This window comes from Meles meles, chromosome 1 (assembly GCF_922984935.1).
Source record: "Meles meles chromosome 1, mMelMel3.1 paternal haplotype, whole genome shotgun sequence".
In the NCBI taxonomy this organism is placed as follows: Eukaryota; Metazoa; Chordata; class Mammalia; order Carnivora; family Mustelidae; genus Meles; species Meles meles.
The window spans coordinates 4,443,533-4,462,853 of NC_060066.1; the positions used below are offsets into that span (position 1 = coordinate 4,443,533).

The 19,321-nt window shown below is 54.8% G+C and overlaps 1 protein-coding gene across 1 annotated transcript in view; it reads left to right on the forward strand.

Annotated features, from left to right (window-relative positions):
* The window catches only part of COL22A1 (collagen type XXII alpha 1 chain), a 243,512-nt gene that overhangs the window by 113,598 nt on the left and 110,593 nt on the right, over positions 1–19,321 (forward strand). Inside the window, exons 22-23 of the mRNA XM_045978553.1 lie at positions 2,011–2,064; positions 14,336–14,389. Of these exons, the coding sequence (XP_045834509.1) occupies positions 2,011–2,064; positions 14,336–14,389 (108 nt within the window). The remainder of the gene's footprint in view (positions 1–2,010; positions 2,065–14,335; positions 14,390–19,321) is intronic.

A 19,321-nucleotide genomic window follows, 5' to 3' on the forward strand; every position in this document is an offset into this window, starting at 1 on the left:
ACCACAGCAAGAGGGGCCTGGCAGGGGGCTGACCGCAGCATGAGCTCACAAGGAACGGCATGGGCGTGGAAGGACGGCGCCTTCGATTCAGCCGCCACATCCAGTCTCATGACCCTGTTATTCCGCCAAGTGGCTCTGTGTCTTGGCTGACATGACTCTTCCTCTCTGACCCTCCTGTGCTTCAATCCTACCCAGAGATCGTCATCACCATCATCATCACCATCACGCGAGTGACTGCGCTGTGCGGGCCACACAAGCTAGTGTGCGATGCGGGGCTCGGGGAGGCCCTACAAAGCCCCGTACCTGGAGCGGTTGCCACATCTGTCTGTTTTGAATCCCCGGCAGCTCCCAGCCTGGGGCCTTCTGCAGAGCCACTGCTCCCTAAATATTCATTGGATTGAATCAAACGGAGAAGTTGGCTTCAGTGACTTCTGGGGAGAGTGGAAAATTTTGGAGTTTGTGTTCAGCAGTCCCAGAGAGAGGAAAATGTTTCCCCTTCTCTAAATGGAAAACCGCATGCAGCGTTCTGCATCCAAATGCCGGAGCGGTAAGGAGGCTCGTGGCTTTCATCCGTCCCCCGAGATGAGACAGGCTCTGGCCGTTTCATCAACGTCTGGTGGAGCGTAATAAAGCAGGGCAGACTGCACAGATCAAATTGAAGTGTCTGCTGATGCTCAAGGAACTTTCCCTCCCCGTGTGCCCTGAGCTCAGTGGGGTAATCCTTGTGAGGAAAGGAGATTTAGGCCTATAGTTCCTGTGGGTTTTCCATTCCTGTGTGTGTTTCCACGGTGTTCTTTTTTTTTTTTTTAAAGATTTTATTTATTTGACAGACAGAAATCACAAGTAGGCAGAGAGGCAGGCAGAGAGAGAGGAGGAAGCAGGCTCCCTGCCGAGCAGAGAGCCCGATGCGGGACTCGATCCCAGGACCCTGGGATCATGACCCGAGCCGAAGGCAGAGGCTTTAACCCACTGAGCCACCCAGGCGCCCCTCCACGGTGTTCTTAAGAGAAAAGAATTTGGATCTAAATACAGTCCGGTTACTCCATAGTCATGCAGTGCTCGACAGAAGTAGCTCCTTGCAGGATAATATTTATCAAAGAAATGGAAATGCCCAGGGGAAAGCTTCTGGCCAGAATTCACCCGGGAAGTTGATGACTGCATCGCAGCTGAAGGCCGCATTCACCCATTCCCATCGCCTGCCTTCCTCTTTAAGCTGCCGTCATGTGGTGCAAATCAGGGTCTGGTCAGGTGGTCCAGGGGGTTGCTCTATCCAGGCTCTTGTTTCTTTTCCCCCTGTGGTCCCCATGGTCACTCAGTAGGTAGGCTTATCGTCCTCATCTCAGAGATGAGACACCGGGGGTTCACAGACGCCAAGGAACTTGGGGGAGGTCGTGCAGCAGATATGTGTGTGGGGGGAGGAGTGAGGGGTCTTGGGGGGTATGACTTGAATTATCAGGTCAGTAGGACCCTTTCCTATGCCAGTGTTCCTTGCTTAATTGAAAGTGATCTTAGACAATTTCGTGTATTTTTCCGGACAGCCCTATATTGCATAGCACTCTTGACCAAGTCACGTAACACAAGCTAGTTCTTGCTGAGCCAGCAACATACAGGTGCAGTGGCATTGAGCCAGCAACATACAGGGACCATGGCGCTGAGCTCACAGCTGAAGACATTTGGGTTCCAGAAACTTCTCCCATGCGTGCTTTATGCAACACACTAATGCAAGGCTTTTGCCCGCCAACGTGTTCATCTTTAGACTGTGAATGATATTGCCTACCTCTTGGTTGCTAAACATAATTAGGCCATATAGATGCACGTGTTTTTAGAAAAAATGTTAGATTTGCCGGGATAGGACCTTTTCTCTCTTGGTTTCCCACCATCCCCATTGAAACGGGATGGTATTTTCCTATCCAATGAGCGTGAGAAGGCAGAGTACAACTTGTGGTGTTGAACTCTGTGTTGACCATTGATTCCTTTTTTGTTTTCTTTTCCTTTCTGCTCCTCCTAAAGGGTCTGATGGGTCCCGAAGGCAAGGACGGACCTTCTGGTTTGCAAGGTCTCCGGGTGAGTAACGTGTCTTTCCCTTCCGATCACCAGCTCTCCCACACTGGGACCCCCAGTTCAGTAGCTCAGACAGAGGACGTGGTGCCAGTCTCATGGGCTTGAGATGGATATTGGAAGCCAAGTGAAGGGTTAGATTTAGTTCGGCAAACATGGTGGGGGGTCCACTCTGAGTTCAGCCTGGAACTGGGTTCTGGGAACGTGGAGATGAGGTCATTGGATGCCGTGAGTCATGCATATGGAACCCCGTAGCCTTATGTGCTCAGAGCTCTGGCAGAAGGAAGCCCAGTGCTGCAAGAACAGAGAGAAGGGGCAGCTTACCCAGCCTGTAAGGCAGCCAGGACTTCTTGACAGGTGCTATTTGAGCTCAGTCTCCAGGGAGGAATTAAAAATAAGGATGAGGGAAAGGATAGAGAGCTGCCATAAGGCTCTTAGCTACTATGAAACATCCGTATCATTATTGAATATAGTAATATCTCATGGTATTCTGTTTAATTTAACTTAATCTAATTTAATTTAATTAAGCACCTGTCTTTTTTTTTTTTTAACCAAGATTGTACATACCTTATGAGTTTTATTCACTAGTAAGCACAGCTCTTGACACAGTGTCCTACAGTTTAAGACAGGGAGATGGAGGTGTATGCTTGGATTAGGTGCCCACTTCCGGGGCCCCACGGTTACTGAGCCTGACCCCCAATTCTGAGACTCCCCAGTTCCTAGCATGGTGCCCGGCCCAAAGTAGGGACTCAAGTCAGTCCTTGTTGACCTCTAGTGCTTAAGCTTGTAGTGTCTCTTACTGATTCACATAGAGACTGTCTGAGGGGGCACAGCGGTCCAAGATGGGGTAGGCAGCCCCTGGACACAGTGTGGTCATTGCCCCCCAAGGTGTTTGGTCGGAGGCCAGGTGACTGCCGACAGATGGGTGGAAATGGGGGTCTTGCATCAGGCAAAGGCTCTCCAACCCCATCTGTGGCCTCTCTAGCCCAGGAAGTCTCCAGCTCAGCGAAGTGGACAGAATTATAGATGTGTCCTGGCTTTGCTCTGTGTCAGAAGTTTGGACCCACGCTCTGATCACATCTTACGTCCTCAATTCTGAAACTGAGTGACGTGCTTATGACCCAGCAGACTCCCATGTGACCTAAGCCCCGCAGTGAACTTCCTTCCTTGCTTTCCAAACACTTAGGCACTCCACAAAGAGGAGTCTGAGAAGACTTTACGTGGAAGGCTAGCTGAGGTGTGGAAAGGGGTCATGGCGGAGAGGTTCGGCGGGAAGTCACTTGCCCCATTGGAAAGGACATGCATGTGTCACGTCCCATCCAGCATCACCAGCCCCGGCCTCCGTTGCCTGGTCGAAGCCAGGTTGCCTTCTCTGTATAATGCAAGGATCTTGGGCTTTGCAGCAGCGCTCCTGGGTTGGAAACTTGGCCCTACTTCTGCGCAGCTGCGTGACCCTTCACGTCACCTAGCCTCTCTGAGCACGTTTACTCTGTTGCAATGGGAAAGCTTCACCCCTGGCCTGGTTTTGAGGAGAAAATGTGCTCAGGGTGGGTGTGTATCCTGGGTGGGTAGCAAGATGTGGCAGCTGCCGCGACTGCCAGCCTCCCAACATGCTCACGCATGGTCTTCTGAGAGAAAACAGCAATCTTTGTACATTATGTAATTGATGCTTAGGTGAACCTGAACTCGTCTTGTGTTGAGCGGCTGCAAACATTACTTTTCCCAACATAGAATTAGATGCTGAGTGGAACTCTTGACGCAAAGATAACTGCAAACTTTTTTTTTTTAACTGCATTTCTACCTGACTGAGTCTTATTGAAAAGGGGAGAGGACACCTCTTGTTTGGAGCTTGCTTGTTGAGGCCCATGCATCCTTGGCCGTGACTTCCGGGCACCCCAGGGTGTGTTCCTGTGTTCCCCAGGATGGCTCTTGTCATCTCCAGAAACACCTTCAGAGTAATACCAGCCACCCATGTTCCAACCTCCACGCTGGACAGGGGTCCTAGGAGTTGGATGCATGCACAAGGAATGGAGATTTGGGGGCCAAAACAAGGGGACTCAGAGAAGGAACCAAGAGGGAGGGGAGAGGTATGTGTTGTGGTGCTGAGCTCCACGGGGCAGACCTCAGCAGTCCAAGGGAGAGGTTTGTCCTGCCCCATTGCAGAGAGGAAGGGCCGCCTCTGATAACACCGCCACCGGCCACCTCTCAGCGAGGGACACCCAGGTCTGTATCTCTCTAAAGCCTGACTTCTTCAGTCCTCCCACGTGTCTGTCCACAAAGCTCATCGCGCTCTTACGAGGCATGAACACTCAGTTAAATGCTTTGGGAATGCTAAAGAGATTACTGTCTCAACCGCCAGGAGCTCACAGCCGGAGGGACTAGAGAAACATGGAGGGCTAACCCTAATGCCTTGGTGGGGACACTGCAGTGCTGAGCAGGGAGGGGACGGTGCTGGGACGGAGTGGGCACTGGGCACAGGGAAGGGGGGTCTGAGCTGGCCTTGCAGGAGCCAGCGAATTGAGCAGGAATCAGTGGGCACACAGGAGGGGGTCAGGCAGACTCTGGAAGTGCCCCCTGGAGTTGACACCCCCCATCTGGACACTTGCTCCTGGTTTCAGCTTTTATCTGCACTCCTTGTTTTCCGGCTCGGGGACGCACCGGTACAAGGGACTGGGCCATGGATGGGTCTTCTCTAGTTCAAGCCCTGCCAGCATCCGTCCTACTGGGGATCCCGCACCACAGCCTCTTCCTTTTCCTTCCTCCAGCCCCTCCCATCCCTGCCTCCTCCCTTCTCCCTTTGCCTCCCCTCCACATGTTCATCCACTCTGCAGGTGTTTCCAGGGTGCCTGCTGGGTGCTGGCTGGGAGTGAGTGGGACCCCTCAGGGAGGGCATCCCTGCTCGCTGCTGTTTACCTCCAGGCGGGCAGGGAAGAGACATGTCCCCCTCAGCACCTGCCTACTGCAGGAAGGGCTCAGGAGAAGGTCAGTTGGTGCAGGCTCTCCGGAGGTGGGGAGCTGGCCAGGCCAGTAGCTGAGGGGGCATGTGCCGGCTGGAAGAGGCAGGTAAGACCCAGGCTGAGGCCACACAGGCAGGGGTTTGAGCAGAAACCTGCAACAGGAGATAGCCAGGGGCCGGCAGGAGGTCAGTCAGAGGAACTGGGTGCCGGGTCGTGTTGCGTGCTGGGGGCCATTGTGAGGATTTGGGCTTCTATTGTGGGGAGAATGTGGGGCTACTGAATGGTTTCAGAACTGTTACTATGAAAAAAAACAGGCAAAAGTCGAAAGAATAGTACAACGGATGATGCTCTTACGGCCCACAGCCCTCTCCACACTTACCATGTCATTGGCCAACTTGCTTCATTTATGTCCGAGCCCACCTCCAGGCAGCCCGGGTCCCTTTGAAGCGACCCCAAACGTCATCGCACCATTCTCTCTTGAAGATAGGGAGAGGCAGAAGAAATAAAACCGTAAAACCATCATCCCAACCAAAAGTGATGAACTTTCATCACGTATGCGTTTGGGGTCGGAATTTCCCTGGGTTTCTGGCTGCAGTCTGGTCACTGCAGGACCTGGGGTGAAAGACACAGAGTGGGAGGCTCGCGGGAACATATCCCCGTCTGCCCGCGGTGCTGAGGATGGACCGTGGGAGAGGAAGACCAGTGAGGAGGTGGCCGCAGAGAGCAGAAAGGGAGGATGGTGGCCCAGACCAAGGGCAGAGGCTGCACTGGTGTGCCGGGCGGTGGGGACACACAGGATCCGGTACAGGAGACGGAGCCGACAGCCATGGGCAGGGTAACCTATTAAGAGAGAGTAATCCTGAGCACAGAGGAGGGGCTCCTCCCTGGTGTCGCTCCCTCTAGTGAGTGGAGGCTGGCGACCACGTGTGTGTGTGCGCGTGTGTGTATCTGGGGACCCCTGGCCCTCCAGTCTTCCTCTGTGAGCTTCTGACTCAGGCTGTGTTGCCTCCTGTGGTGGTTTCCAGGCCAGTGGCTGCTCCTGTGGGCACACACGCTGCAGAGACCAGTCCTGATGTTGGTGTGGGCTCGGCAGCCGCTTCCTGTTCCGTCAGCCGCTGGCTGAGTCAGGAAAAGCCGAGACAGAGCGACTTACGCAGAAAATTAGCTCTCTCTCCTTCCCGCGCGGTGACCTGTCATTTCCTCCCCGTCGGCCTCAGCTGAAACATCACTCCTTCGTGTCACCCCACACACTCAGGCTGGAAGGGGGAAGACACGAGACAGTGACAAGCCACAGGACCCAGGAACTGTGACACAGGGACTAATTGATGGGCTGGGGAAGGCGAGCCGACCCTTTATTTTCGAGATTAGCGCCAGGCAGACAGTGTAATCCTCGGCAAGGTAAACACATTAATTTGGGACAAAGCTGGTATTTTTCCACAATGACATGGTGAAGTGGGAGGATCAGTGCCGGGCGCCCCCCCCCCCAGGCCATCCCGTCCCCGAGGGTTGCGGCACACAGGGCACCCCAGTGTGGGGTGCTCGGTGCCTGTCATCTCCTGGCTGGGCTTCCTGCTTGCCATGGGGGGTGCAGGTCCTGCCCTGTTTCTCTTTCTGAGGCTCTCCTTTCCTCCTGCTTGTCTGAGCTAGGCATTTGGCAGAGGTTGATGGGGAGGATGGCTCCTTAGCGGAAGCGGGCAGTGCTCCTGTTGCATCCGAGCCCAGAATGTTCTAGAAGTAGACCCCACCCGGCTCGAGGCCACTGATGCATTTGGACGCTGAAATGTATTCACAGGGTTGGTTTAAAACACCAAAATCTCCCATGCCCTAATCATTCACCCCAAAATAGATAGCTTGCCACGCTCACCCAAGGCCCATTTTCATTTTTGCAGAGAACTTATATTTTTTTTTCTTATTTTGGCATTTGTTTATTTTTGTTTTCATTGGCATGTAAGTCTGTGGGAACCTTCTTTATTTTTGTGTCTGTAGCACCTAGGAGAGCGTGTCACTCTTATAGAATGTATATACGTTTATGCACACGTGGAAAGTACATGAACCACACCTCCAGGCATGGAAGCCAAGCGTACGTGTGTAATGTCGCAGAGCGCGTCTGATACAGTCAGGGAGCGCAGGTGAGTGGATCGCGCTTGCTTGCTGCTCTCTGGGCAGCTGACTCAGTGGGTGCCAGGGGGACAGTGGGACCCAGATCAGGGCATCTGGTCACCCGGGGCCTGACCTTCCACAGAGTGAGCTCTGGTATAAAGAAGAGAAACCGCTCCCATCTGTACTTTTCCTTCTGCTTCACTTGCCGTGTGTTTTGTGCTGCTGAGTCCCACCCGAAATAGCACACATGGTTTCTTTCCTCTTTGCTGGACAAACCCAGGGGAGATTTTTGGCTTAAGAGAATTCTGTGTCATCGGGCATTTAAATTGAATGCAGATCTGGAATGTCTAAATCATAAGATCATCATATTGGTAAGGGATCCCTGAGATGGATAGTGAGGCATTTCATGTTCCAGAAAGATCAGACGACCTGCTCCACATCCCTCGGGCCTTTGTCACTGCCTTTCCCACTAGCGGGTGACAACCCCTTTGGTTCCTCTGATCGTGTTTTCAACACCTTCTGGATTCTCTTCTCTCGTCAGTAGGCAAGAACTGAAGACGTGACTTACCAAATACAGTGCCTCCCCTCTTTCTAATGATGGAGTGATCCCAGGTGTCTCGTGATGTGCTGATTGAGTCTGTTTGTCTCAGAACGTATTTTTAAGACAGAGTCTAGGGGCGCCTGGGTGGCTCAGTGGGTTAAGCCTCTGCCTTCTGCTCGGGTCATGATCTCAGGGTCCTGGGATCAAGCCCCGCATCGGGCTCTCGCTCAGCAGGGAGTCTGCTTCCCTCCCGCCCCCTGCCCCCTCTCTGCCTATTCTGCTTGCTTATGATTTCTCTCTGTCAAATAAATATATTTAAAAAAAAGACAGAGTCTAACAGGTGTAGAACTGATACAAAGTAGCAGGAAAAAGCAGTGGCTGGGTGATGGACTGATCTACCGCGGGCATGTAGGGAGGTAACTGCTTGCGCTCCTGTTTCTCACTAATTCCTGAAAGGATGTGAGGTAGCGCGGTTCTGCTCCCATTCTGCAAATGAGGAAGCCAAGACTTAGGGGTGTAAATCCAATTGCTCCATGTCTCACAGAGTATAAAGAGCAGCACAGGGATTAGAACTCGGGTCCTTCAGGTCCGTCTCGCTCCAGACCTTCACCGTTTTGGTTTCACGAGGCAATGTGTGAGCGTAAGGGTCCAGGAGCATACCAGAATTCTCATCTGTTCGTTAGCAGTCCTTGCGGTGGGCATCTTGGAGAGATCTAGGGCTCTGTATTCCCTGCTCCCACCTACTTGGGCGGATTCATTGTTGCGCACTGCTTTAATCTCTGGCCAGTGCTCTTGGAGCCAAGGGTCTCATAGCGCGGACCGCGATCAGATCCAGCCTCTCCTGTTTCTCGTAATTTGAGGAGAGGAATGTGGGTGGTCTTCTGCGGTGGCAACTTGGGTCGACTTTGTTTCACTTTTCAATTTTCAAAGGCTTTTTTTCTTGCTTTTCCCTACGCTACCAGGTGGTAACAGCACCGTTTGGATCACAGGCTACTACCTGACTCATCTCGTGGCACAGAGCCAGGGTCTAAGCCAGGACACCTTAGGCTTTCCCTGAGCACCTGGTTTCAGCTCTAACCAGTAGAAAAATAATCATCTTTGACATTTGGAGGCATGGAGAAGAGGAACTGAGCAAAAGACCATAAGGCACATATTAGAATCTGTTGCGCTAGCCATGCGTTCAGCGGGTGACGGGCCCGCACACGGCTGTGCTAACTCGTCCCGGCTGGGAAGGAGTCGGGGCTCTGCGGGATTTATGGGCTTCCTCTTCTCCACGGGCAGATCGGCAGCCGTGGAAATATCAGCCCTGCTCAGCATCCTGGCACTCAGAAGGGCTCGAAAAATCTGTCCCTGTGATAAATTACAAGCACTCACTACAAACACTTAGCACAGATATTGTGCCGGTAGCAACTTAAGAGAGAAGAAAAGAAAAAGGACAAGGCATAGGCTTATTGCTAGTCAAACGGTTCTTTATTGCCGCAGAATTTGCTCTGGCCAGCACTGCTCAAATCCCCACAGCCGCTTGCAGGTCCAAAAGGCAGAGGTTACATAGACGCTGCTGCTGCGTCCACACCCGCTGGAGCTCCCGCCTCACCCCTGCCCCTCACCACCTTCACCCCTGCCCACCACCACCAGGGTCACCGTGAGCATAACCATCACTATCGCTGCTACCAGAACCATCATCACGACACATTTCCGGCTGCTAGATCCTACGCCAAACACTTTGCGGGCATTTCCTCCCCTAATTTCTATGGCACGGCTGGGAGGTTGCAGTTTGGAAACCAGGTTTCCAAAACCTGGTTTGGACACGTGGTCTCGTACCTGCTCCAGGGACTCAGAGGAGCCAGGATCCTGCTGTTACCATGTCTCCTTCCTCAACCACCATCCTGTTCCTCCCCATTCCTGCGGCGATCTGCCATGTTTGCCTAATGCTTTATTATTCCTTATAAAGCACTTCCTCAAATACTGAGTTATTCCTTCCTCTGCTATCTTTTCAAATAATTACAATAATTATAATTTTCCACATGAGGAATCTGAGACTCAGCAGGTTAGTGACTTGTCCTCTCCCATCTACCTTAGATTCAAAACTCATTTTCTCGCAATGTTGTAGGGGAAGGGGGCTGGGAAGGAACACAGGAGAGCTCCTTTCCTTACGGCGAGCGGCCGCCTTCATAACCGCTGACTTAGAGCTTTGTCCCCCACTCCCTGGCAATTCTAACTCATGAACTGTCGGGTAGCCCCGGGGCTCTGTGTGTTCAGTATTTTCTTGTCACATTTCTTGGTATTGCTTGGGCTGTGTGGAAGAGGTGGCAATGGGCTGGGGTAGGATTTTGACAGGTTGAAATGGACTGCGGGTGTCATAGACAGGGTGCCATTGTGAGCAGAGTCTCCGAGGACAGAAGTCCTAAGGGGGTTGTTTGGGGCAAGGCTGAACAGCTGACTTGAACTGTTGCTTAGGGATGGGGGCATGGGCGCTGGACGCAAGATCGAAAGTCATATTGGAGTCACAGGGTCATCAGTTTCCAAATAAAACAGCTCAAATATTACATCTTGTATTTTTATAAGATTTTATTTATTTATTTGACAGGGAAAGAGAGCAGGAGAGCATGAGCGGGGGTGGGGAGGGAGCAGCAGGAGAGGGAGAAGCAGGCTCCCCGTTGAGCAGGGAGCCTGATGCGGGGCTCGATCTCAGGATCCTAGGACCATGACCCGAGCTGAAGGCAGGCACTTAGCAGATTGAGCCACCCAGGTGTCCCAAATGTTACATGTTTTAGATAAGGAGGAACCTTTGGTTATTTTGGAGGAGGGAGGTAACTTGGACAGAACTTTCCCCCTTTAGGAAAATCGCCTGCCAACTTAGGGTAAATGTATAGACAAGTAATGAAATTTGTAGAAGGCACAGACTGGTCCAGAACAGTGGAGGGAGGGACGGGGCTTGTGAGCAGGATTGGCTCCGGTGATTATAGGCAACATGGATGGATGGATGGACAGACGGACGGATGGAAGGAAGGCAGGCAGGCAGGCTGGCTTTGAAGGACACTGGGGGCAGCTCTGGAGGCTGTGGGTACAGAAAGTGTGAACATCAGTGCTGAATCTGGCCAGAGACATCACCCTAATGTCTCTGTGGGTGATGCCCCTTCCTGGGTGACCCGTGAAAGTTGGTGCCACCTTGAAACCACAGCTTGGATCACAAATTTCTTCTTTTCCTCTGGCCTCTTCCCCCGACTCTCGCTTTGTCCTTCTTGCTGAAACCCTGACGCTTGGATGCTTGCTTCTCTAGGTGCCCCTGCCTCTCTCTCCCTCTTCCTCACCAGAGCCCTCCTACCTGCCTGGAATTCTCCTTTTCCAGATCCCATATTCCTTCCCTGGTGTAGGAACAACTCCAGCATCCACGCCTCCTGCAGATTTTCTTGCCATCTCATGGGCTCACCCCCCGAATGTGGCTTCATTACACAGGCTCCCCAAACTCGAGGGAAGCAGGGCTGCTGAGGCCTCATTCCCCTTCTGAAGGTGGTGGGTCACCTGAAGAGGGACACCGGTGTGCACCCCAATCACATCATCCCTTTGGTTAGTAATTCTATGCCACTACAACCCAGACCTTCACATCGTTCCTGCTTCCCTCTGGTCCTTTCGCACCAACCAGCCAGCGGTCCATTCATTTCTCCACTTCTCCCGCTGCACAGAGTGACTTGGCTGGCCCAGGTTCTGAATTCCGATGACTCCTCACCAGGCCATTCCCCCGACCTTGAGGGAAAATGGTTTATTCATCTTGTAAACAACGCGTGGCTCTCGGTGGAATAACCTGGCAGCAAGTGGAGGGGCTGCCTGTCTAGATACAAAATTGAAGATGTCTGGTTTCCATTCCCTGAGGAAGGGGAGCCGGCAGCTCTTGGCTCTCCTGTGACCGCCGCCCCGATGTCTGCATTCATCAGAGCGGGAGCGGATGGAGGCAGAGACAAATGCCTCCAGGCCTGGCTCATTTCTGAAGGTGTCTGTGACCACATTTTGAATTCGACCTGACAAATGTCAAGAAACACATGCTGACCTCGGCCTCACTGCCTCTCTGGACTGCTGTGTTCCGTGGCTCAGGGGCTGCTCCTCGGGGGTCCTGAATCAGGTTAGGCCGCTGTCTCTGCAAGTCCTCAGATCTCCAGGTTGTGCCTTCCTTCCTGTTCTCACGCGGCCTCTCCCTACCCCAGAGCTGTTTCCCCCGCTGTCTGCTAGACTCAAGACCACATCCCTCCGTCTGGAAGCAACAACTTAATTACCCAGCCCACAAAGGTGTCTCAAGTTGCCACCATGTGACAGACACTGTTCTGGGCCCACGGGAGAGCACGGAACAAAAGCAGAGCCAGGCCCTGTTTCCAGAAGGCTCGCAGCCAGAGCGGGCAGGCTGGCGGTGACCAGATACGTAGGGACATCGATGGCGTATCTGGTAGTGATGCAAATGAAGGGAAGGACAACAGGCGGGGGGAGGGGGGCAGAGCTTGGCCGCGGGAGAGTGGTCTTGGTTGGGTCGGTCAGAGAAGACATGAGAAGACACGGGGACAGAGGGCCTTCGAACAGAGACTGTGGATGCCCCGGGAGCCCGCTTGCCGGGCAGCGCAAGAGCCCGTGGAAAGACCTAGCCCCGAGGTGGGATCGTGTTTGGTGCGTTCATCCCGGAGGAGGGACACCGGCATGGCTGCCGTAAGGGGAAGGCTACGAAGAAATGAGATGGGCAGGTAGCGGGAACGTAGTCGTGGAGGGCAGGGGAGGCCATTTCACTTCGCCCCAAGTTGGGCAGTTAGTGCAGTGATTTGAGCAGAGGAGACAGGCTGATGTCTGTGTTAAGACTAGGACTCTGGCAACTCAGCAGGGAAAGGGGAGGCGTCTGGGCCAATCGGGAAGGAGGGTGGTGGATCGGAGGTCCCTGCAGGGGTGCAGGAGCCGTGGTGGTGGCAGGCCCAGCAATGGTGAGGGCATGGTGAGCTCTGACTGGCCGCCCGCACCTGGGCCCCTGCTGACCGCATGTGCCATGTCCCAGCCCCGTCGCCCTCCAGCCTGATCGGGGGGGGGGACCCCTGCCCAGCCCTGCACCCTCCATCCCTGCTGCCATTGGCCAGCTCTGCCCGCTGCACTGAGCGTGTGTCCCACTGGAACGCTCTTCCTCCTCTTCCCAGTGCTACCTCAGCACCTCCTCCGGGAAGTCCTCCCGACACCTTGTAGCAGATCTCAGAGTTCCAGGTGCCACATGCACGCCCTTCCCTGCATGCTTGCTGGGAGTGTTGTAGCGCCAGGGGCTCAGGCCCGCCTTCCTGGGAAACCGTGATCCTCTGGGGCAGAGGCCATGGCTAAGCCCTCTGGGGGCTCCTGGGGTTGGCACGGAGCCAGGGGGCAGTGTGCCTGTGAGTAAGCAGGAGAAAGCCGCAGAGCCTGATCTTGGGCCTTGACCCCAGCAGGCTGAGTGGAACCTGGGAGGGGTTTTAAGACTTGAAGTTCCTTAGAGAACATTCCCTGCTGCTCACCCAGACTTCTGTGCCGCTGTAAACCCTTGAACCTGGAAGAGGCCTGCGCCGATGAGACCCTGCCGTGGCGTCTCGTGGAAGGGCTCCTTGTTTTGTGAGCGTTGTGGGACCGAGAGGCGGATTGCTCGGCAGCTCTGCGTCGCCCCACTGCTGTGGGGATGGGGCCACTTTGGGGAGGTGGGGACGGAGGGGTTCCAGATGCTGGATCCCAGGCTCTGCACGCAATAAGTGCTCATGGAACGTGGACAGACGGTTGGGGTGGGGGGATCCGCAGCCCATCCCCCAGGCTGGGCTGGACACAGACCAGGGCAAGGGAGAGGACTTACGTGGGTGTCTCGCTTCGTGACGGAAACTGTAAGAAACGAAAGGGCATCATTCCATCATTCCGATTCCGCCATACGTGACGGATGCCGTATGCTGTACACATCCAACCCTCACACCCTTCACCCCTGTCCGGAGAGACAGACTGAGGTTTAGTGAGGCCGGTGAGTCCACACGGTGACCCAGCGGGGTCGTGGCGGCAGCACCGAGTCTAACAGCGGCAGACCGGAAGTGGCCACGAGGACCCGCGCCTCCATGCACCCCGTGTCACCTCCCGGGCAGCACCGTGTAGCGGGGAGAGCAGACGGCCTGTCCGCACGCTCGTGCAGGATGCCCCCGAGCTCAGCTGTTGAGTGGAAACCAGCAAAGCTCTCTGCAGAGTGAGGGACGTGCAGTGGTTTGTAAAGAAAAAGAAAGGGAGGACCGAGGGAACGTGTGTGCGTGTGTGCATGCGTATGTGCACGCGTGTGTCTGTTGCTGGCCTCCATACAGCTTGCCTCTGGAAAGAGGAGCCAACACCGGGTAGGGTCAGCTCTTTCAGGGAAAGGCAGCTCAGTGGCTGATGGTGAGATGAGGAGGTGCGTCTCAATATCCCTTTCTGTACCTTTCCCGTGTCAGCAAATCCACCTGTCACGCTGAGACCCAAAGCTTAACCTCCCTGACCCCAAAGCCCGAGTCTCTAGCCCCGATCCCATGCCGCTTCCTTGGAGGGCATCCAGCCGGTGAGGGGCGGGGAGTCCCTGTGCACCAGCGAGCTTGAGAGCTCAGGATGGACATTCCCACCAGCGCGGTATCACACGGGTTCTGGGTGCTACCTGCCTGCTGCTCATGTTGGCTTCTTTTTCATGCAGGGGAAGAAAGGTGAAGCGGGCCCACCGGGGACCCCTGGATCGCTGGGACCACAGGTAACTACCATCTCTGTGCGCCCTTCCCTGGCGGCTCTGCTTCCTTGATGGAAGGAGCGACCGGCTCGCCGTTCCCTGGTTGGTAACTGGTCTCGCGTGGTCGGCTCATCAGAAAGAATGTTCAGAGCGTCCTACGTCCTCCCATCTGCCCTGGCTCCCTTGGCCTCCTGCTCCTATGCTAGAAGAAAGGCCACCATGTGGACTTCGGTCTGCTGGAGGTCGGGCGGGGGTGACACCATGGGGACCAGTGTGCTGAGAGAGGGAAGCGGGGAGGCACGGGGAGCGGCGCCCAGGACGGGGAGTCCAGTGGTGACCAGCGTGCGGCTGGCAGAGGCGGGAAGAGGGGTCTTCCCGGCAGGGGCTCAGCTCTGCAGGGACAGCTGGTCTGGGGCACAGCCTGCGCGGGCGGAGACAGGCCCCTTTGTGGCTGGAGCTCCCCGTACTAAGCACTGTGGCTTCAGGATTGGAAGGGGCTTGGCCAAGGGACCCGATCAAGCCAAAGGGCTCCCTATTCTAGGAGACAACACACCCACGTTCTGGTGTCTGACTTCCACACTGTGACATTGACCAACTCCGTCCCCTCTCTGGGACTCAGTTTACCCATCTGTAAAATGCTGGGACCAGGGCCCCCTTCACACACTGCTCTGTGCTGTCTTGCTCCCTGCATGTCCTCCTCCTTCTCCTCCTTGCTCCCCTCACCACCTCCGTCCTTACCATTGGTGGCTAGGACATTTGGAGGCAAGTTATTTGACCTTCTGAACTTGAGTTATGCCACTTGCGAGAAATACCAAAAAAATCAAAGGGAGAGCAGTACTATAGTTGGGGAGAAGAGCAGGGATGTGGCCCAGATGCTGAGGTGCCGAGGCCTGCGGAGAAGCAGGTGGGGACCTGTCCTGGTCTCCTGGCAGCAGTGGGGGCCAGCAGGGACGTTAATGGGCCAGTCCCTCTGGCTCCTCCTTGGGCTCCTGCAAACCCACCTGTTCCCGGACACCTGCCTCTCTGTGTATCAAGCGGGAGGGACCCACCCCGGAGACGGGGCACCCCGGAGACGGGGCTCCCTGTGCTTCTGAAACCAGCTTTTACCGCTCACTGATGCGTGAGGGGTCCTGGTGACTGATGGGCGCCTTGCCGGCGATCTCCAGCTTCATTCTGGCACCTCCCGTTTGGTCCGGATGTGACACGCAATAAGGGAATATAAAATCAATCATAATTCATGGTCTTCTAAAGATCCCACGTTCACTGTGGCATTTTGATGTTAATAGTGAAACATCGAGTGCTTTTGCCTTTGTTTTATTGCCTTGCTTTCCAGCGAGCAACGCTGGTGCATTTCAAAAATTCACCATACAGGCAGCGCCATCCAATTACTTTCAGCTACAATTTTTCCCCTGCCTACAACTTTTCTTTTTTCTTGCTACCTTGGAAAATGCATTTTTCTTTCACTTTCACTTGGAAATCACTTTCCTTTGTTGAATGTTGACTGAACGCTGGGGGTTGGGCTGGATGTCACCCTTAGAAATACGATCAGGATCTCCGGAAATAGGGCACTCTGATGTATTTGGGGATCTCAGCGGTTCAGAGCTCGACGACGTAGAGCTTACAGTCGGGATGCCCGGCGTCTTGATGGGATCGCTTCCTGAAGGACCCCACGCCGCGTTCCCCCGACCATGCCCAACCTAAGAGGCTGCAGCCTCGGACGTCTGGCTGTCTCCGCCGATGCCCTCCTCCTGACAAGCGGCCCGCTCACCGTTCCCGGTCTTTGCCACGGCCCCCCTTGTTCAGTAATGCATCGGGTCATCTGCTCCACGGGGATTTATCAAGGTCCCGCCGTGTGCCCGACGCGGCTCTGTGAATCGGCGTGGGGTGTGACATCTGGGTGACCCTGCGCGTGCCCGGAGGAGCCGTGTGTGAGTGGGGCAGGGAGACGAGCAGGTCGGGAAGACACTCCAGGGAGCTGGATTCTGGGCAAGGGGGGCTAGTCATCCTGTCTCGGGGCCCGGAGGTGACTGGTACCGACGCCGACCTAGAAAACCCCGATTGTGTCTGCTCTGCGGGGTTTTCTGCTCTGATGAGAAGAAGGGAGGGGGGTAAAGTGTGCCTCGTTTCTGCCGTTGTCAGACACTCGCGTTAGTGCTCGTACATCATTGCGACCGTTCTTTGTAACACCTAGGAGAAAAGAGGGCAGATCCCATTTAAAACCTAAGCAATTAAGGTTTTAATTCAGTGCAGAGTCCCTACGCCCCAGGATGGTGGACGTCTTAGAAGACACTCTGGGTGCCTCTTTTCCAAGACGAAAAAAATTCACCAGCTGGCATGTTTTGGAATAAATAGACACATCTGTGATGTTGTAGGCGGTGGCTCTCCTATCCTGGGAGACTTTCAGGGAAAATGGAAATCCACGTCTCATCTGGTCAGCGTCTGCAAAGGCCGTGCAGCTTGGTGTGGTTGTCAGGATGGACAGACGTCCCCTGGATTGGTAGCCAGGGGCAAGGCTGGCCCCAGAGACGGGTGGCCGGGTGGGCCTGTGGGCCCAGCACTCTGCACAGAAATCTACTGAGGTCGGTACTCATTATGGCTTTGCCCCCGGGAGCCCCATCCTGAGGGGGAGGGGGCACAAAGTATGAACAACCCCCCCCCCAAAAAAAAAACCAGCGTTTCCAGACCACATAAGCCGTGTGAGGGGCATGCGAATTGGTGCAAGTCATTTCCACGCATCTTCAAATCCCTTCCCCCGTCACGAACCTAGGTGGTTCGTGGGAAGAACTGTCTGCCGTTCCTTCATTACCGATAGCCCGGGTAGTCGGTGGTTTATGTGCCGTCGAGGTCATCGGGAAGCACGTCATAGAGCGGCGCTCCCACCGTCGTGTTGGAAGGATCAGACGCTCTATCATTAATACTAGTTAGACTGCCTGGTTCGTTTTTGGCAGTAGTTACAACGTCGCTGTTTTCGTTGCTTAACACTTAGAACGTCGTTATTGTGTGGTTGGCGCTCGGACCTGTGGGCTCACGTCACTCTCAGTAAGGACGAGACGAGCGGGGTGCGTGTTTGTATTCATGGGAACGGGAGAAGGGCGTGGAGGACCACGTGCGCCACCTCTCGTGTGCTGGGCTTGCACACGCGCCCCCGCGGACCCCCACTGCACTGGGAACAGGGGCTCCAGCCTTTCTCTCCCAGCTGTGGAGACTGAGACACGAGAGAACGTTGCCCACATCCGTAGAGGGAGTGTGAGGCGACCTAGCATGGGGCCCAGGGCCCCCGAAACCCAAGCCCTAATTTTTAATCTCTTTATACCATCATTTCTGCTACGCACAAAGGTATTTTTTTTATAAAAGATTTTATTTATTTATTTGACAGAGAGAGACACAGCGAAAGAGGGGACACACGCAGGGGGAGTGGGAGAGGGAGAAGCAGGCTTCCCGCTGGGCAGGGAGCCCGATGTGGGGCTCGATCCCAGGACCCCGGTATCATGACCCGAGCCGAAGGCAGAGGCTTAACAACTGAGCCACCCAGGTGTCCCCCAACAAAGGTGTTAATAGTCAGATAGTTTAGTTTCGAGTAACCTGATTGATGAGCTTTAATTCAAACACCAGAAGAGCGAATAGGAGATTCTTCCCTTGGCCAGAAACACTGTGAGGATCCAGGATGCACAAATATCAGCCTGGGTTTCCCGAAGAAGGCCGAGTACGGAGTGGCCTCGAGGTGGCCCTTCGTGACTCCCCTCCAGGTCAGCATCCCTCAAGCTCACTCACGCTAGGTTGCTTCTCCTCACGCTCCTTTCTGTGCCCACGTGCCTGAGGGCCGACCGAGGACAGAGTCTGTTCTCCTGGGGCACCAGTGGCCGGCGGGCTGACATCGGGGCCTGACTGTTGGCTCCTTCCCCACCACGCGTTTCCCCCCTGGACTTCCGGGATGCTCCTTGTCCGTGAGAGGAGGCTGGGGCAAGTGACCTGCGCCCTTCCTGTGGCCCCCACCTGGACACCGTTGCCCAGACCCTCTGTCCGCTGCCTGCGCTGTTTCTAACTTCAGCTTCTGTCAACGGCCACCGCAGTTACTGAGTTAAATGACTGTGTGGGCTTTTGCTTTTTCCCGAGTTCACAGCACCAGACAAGTAGGCCGTTATTAAGCCCCTACTGTGTGCATAGCCATGAGCCCGGTGCTGTGGGTCCTTACAGAGGAGATGGATCAGACATGGCTGAGCCCGTGTCGACAGTTCTGGTGCCGCTTAATACGCATGTCGTGGTTCAGGAGAGCACACAGTCCGCGGGGGCGCTGGAACCCGAGGGCTCGGACACATTCCCAAGCTATGTTGACGCTCTGCAGGGGTGAGTCCAGGGGATAGAGGACGAAGGGACCAGGGTCCTTGCATCTGAATGCCTGCTTTGTTGCATTTCCGTTTCCCTCCCAGGTTCCAGTCTTTCCCGTATAAAATGGGATGGAACCTGCCTGCCTCGCAGACAGAAATGAAACACTGCGTGTGAAGGGCAGGGCAGAGGCAGCACCAAGTGCGGGCGGCCGCTCCTCCCGCCCCCAACCTTCTCCCACTTCCTCCTTGCATGGGTGCCCGCTTCTCTCATTGTGCTTCTAGAATTCTCACGGCTAGGGTGCACCTGGAGTTGGTTTAGGTGAGTGATTTGCGGACCAGACAGTGCTTCAGAAGCCCTGGGGGAGTGTTTCCAAAGTCCCTGACCCCTTGGGCTTGTCCCAGACCTGCCTCAGAGTCCAAACAAGGGGCCTGGGTACGGTCCTTAGGGTCCTTGCGGGTGACTCTGCAGCAGCCAGCCTGTCGCGGATTCTCGAGATGATGGCTGTGTGGCCTCAGGTGGGGCACTTACCCTCTCTGGGTCTCAGTGTCCTTCATCGTCAGACGAGGGAGTTTAATTTTCAGTAGATGATCACTAGGGATCCGCTTACTCTCTCACAGGCTGTGAGGTCCC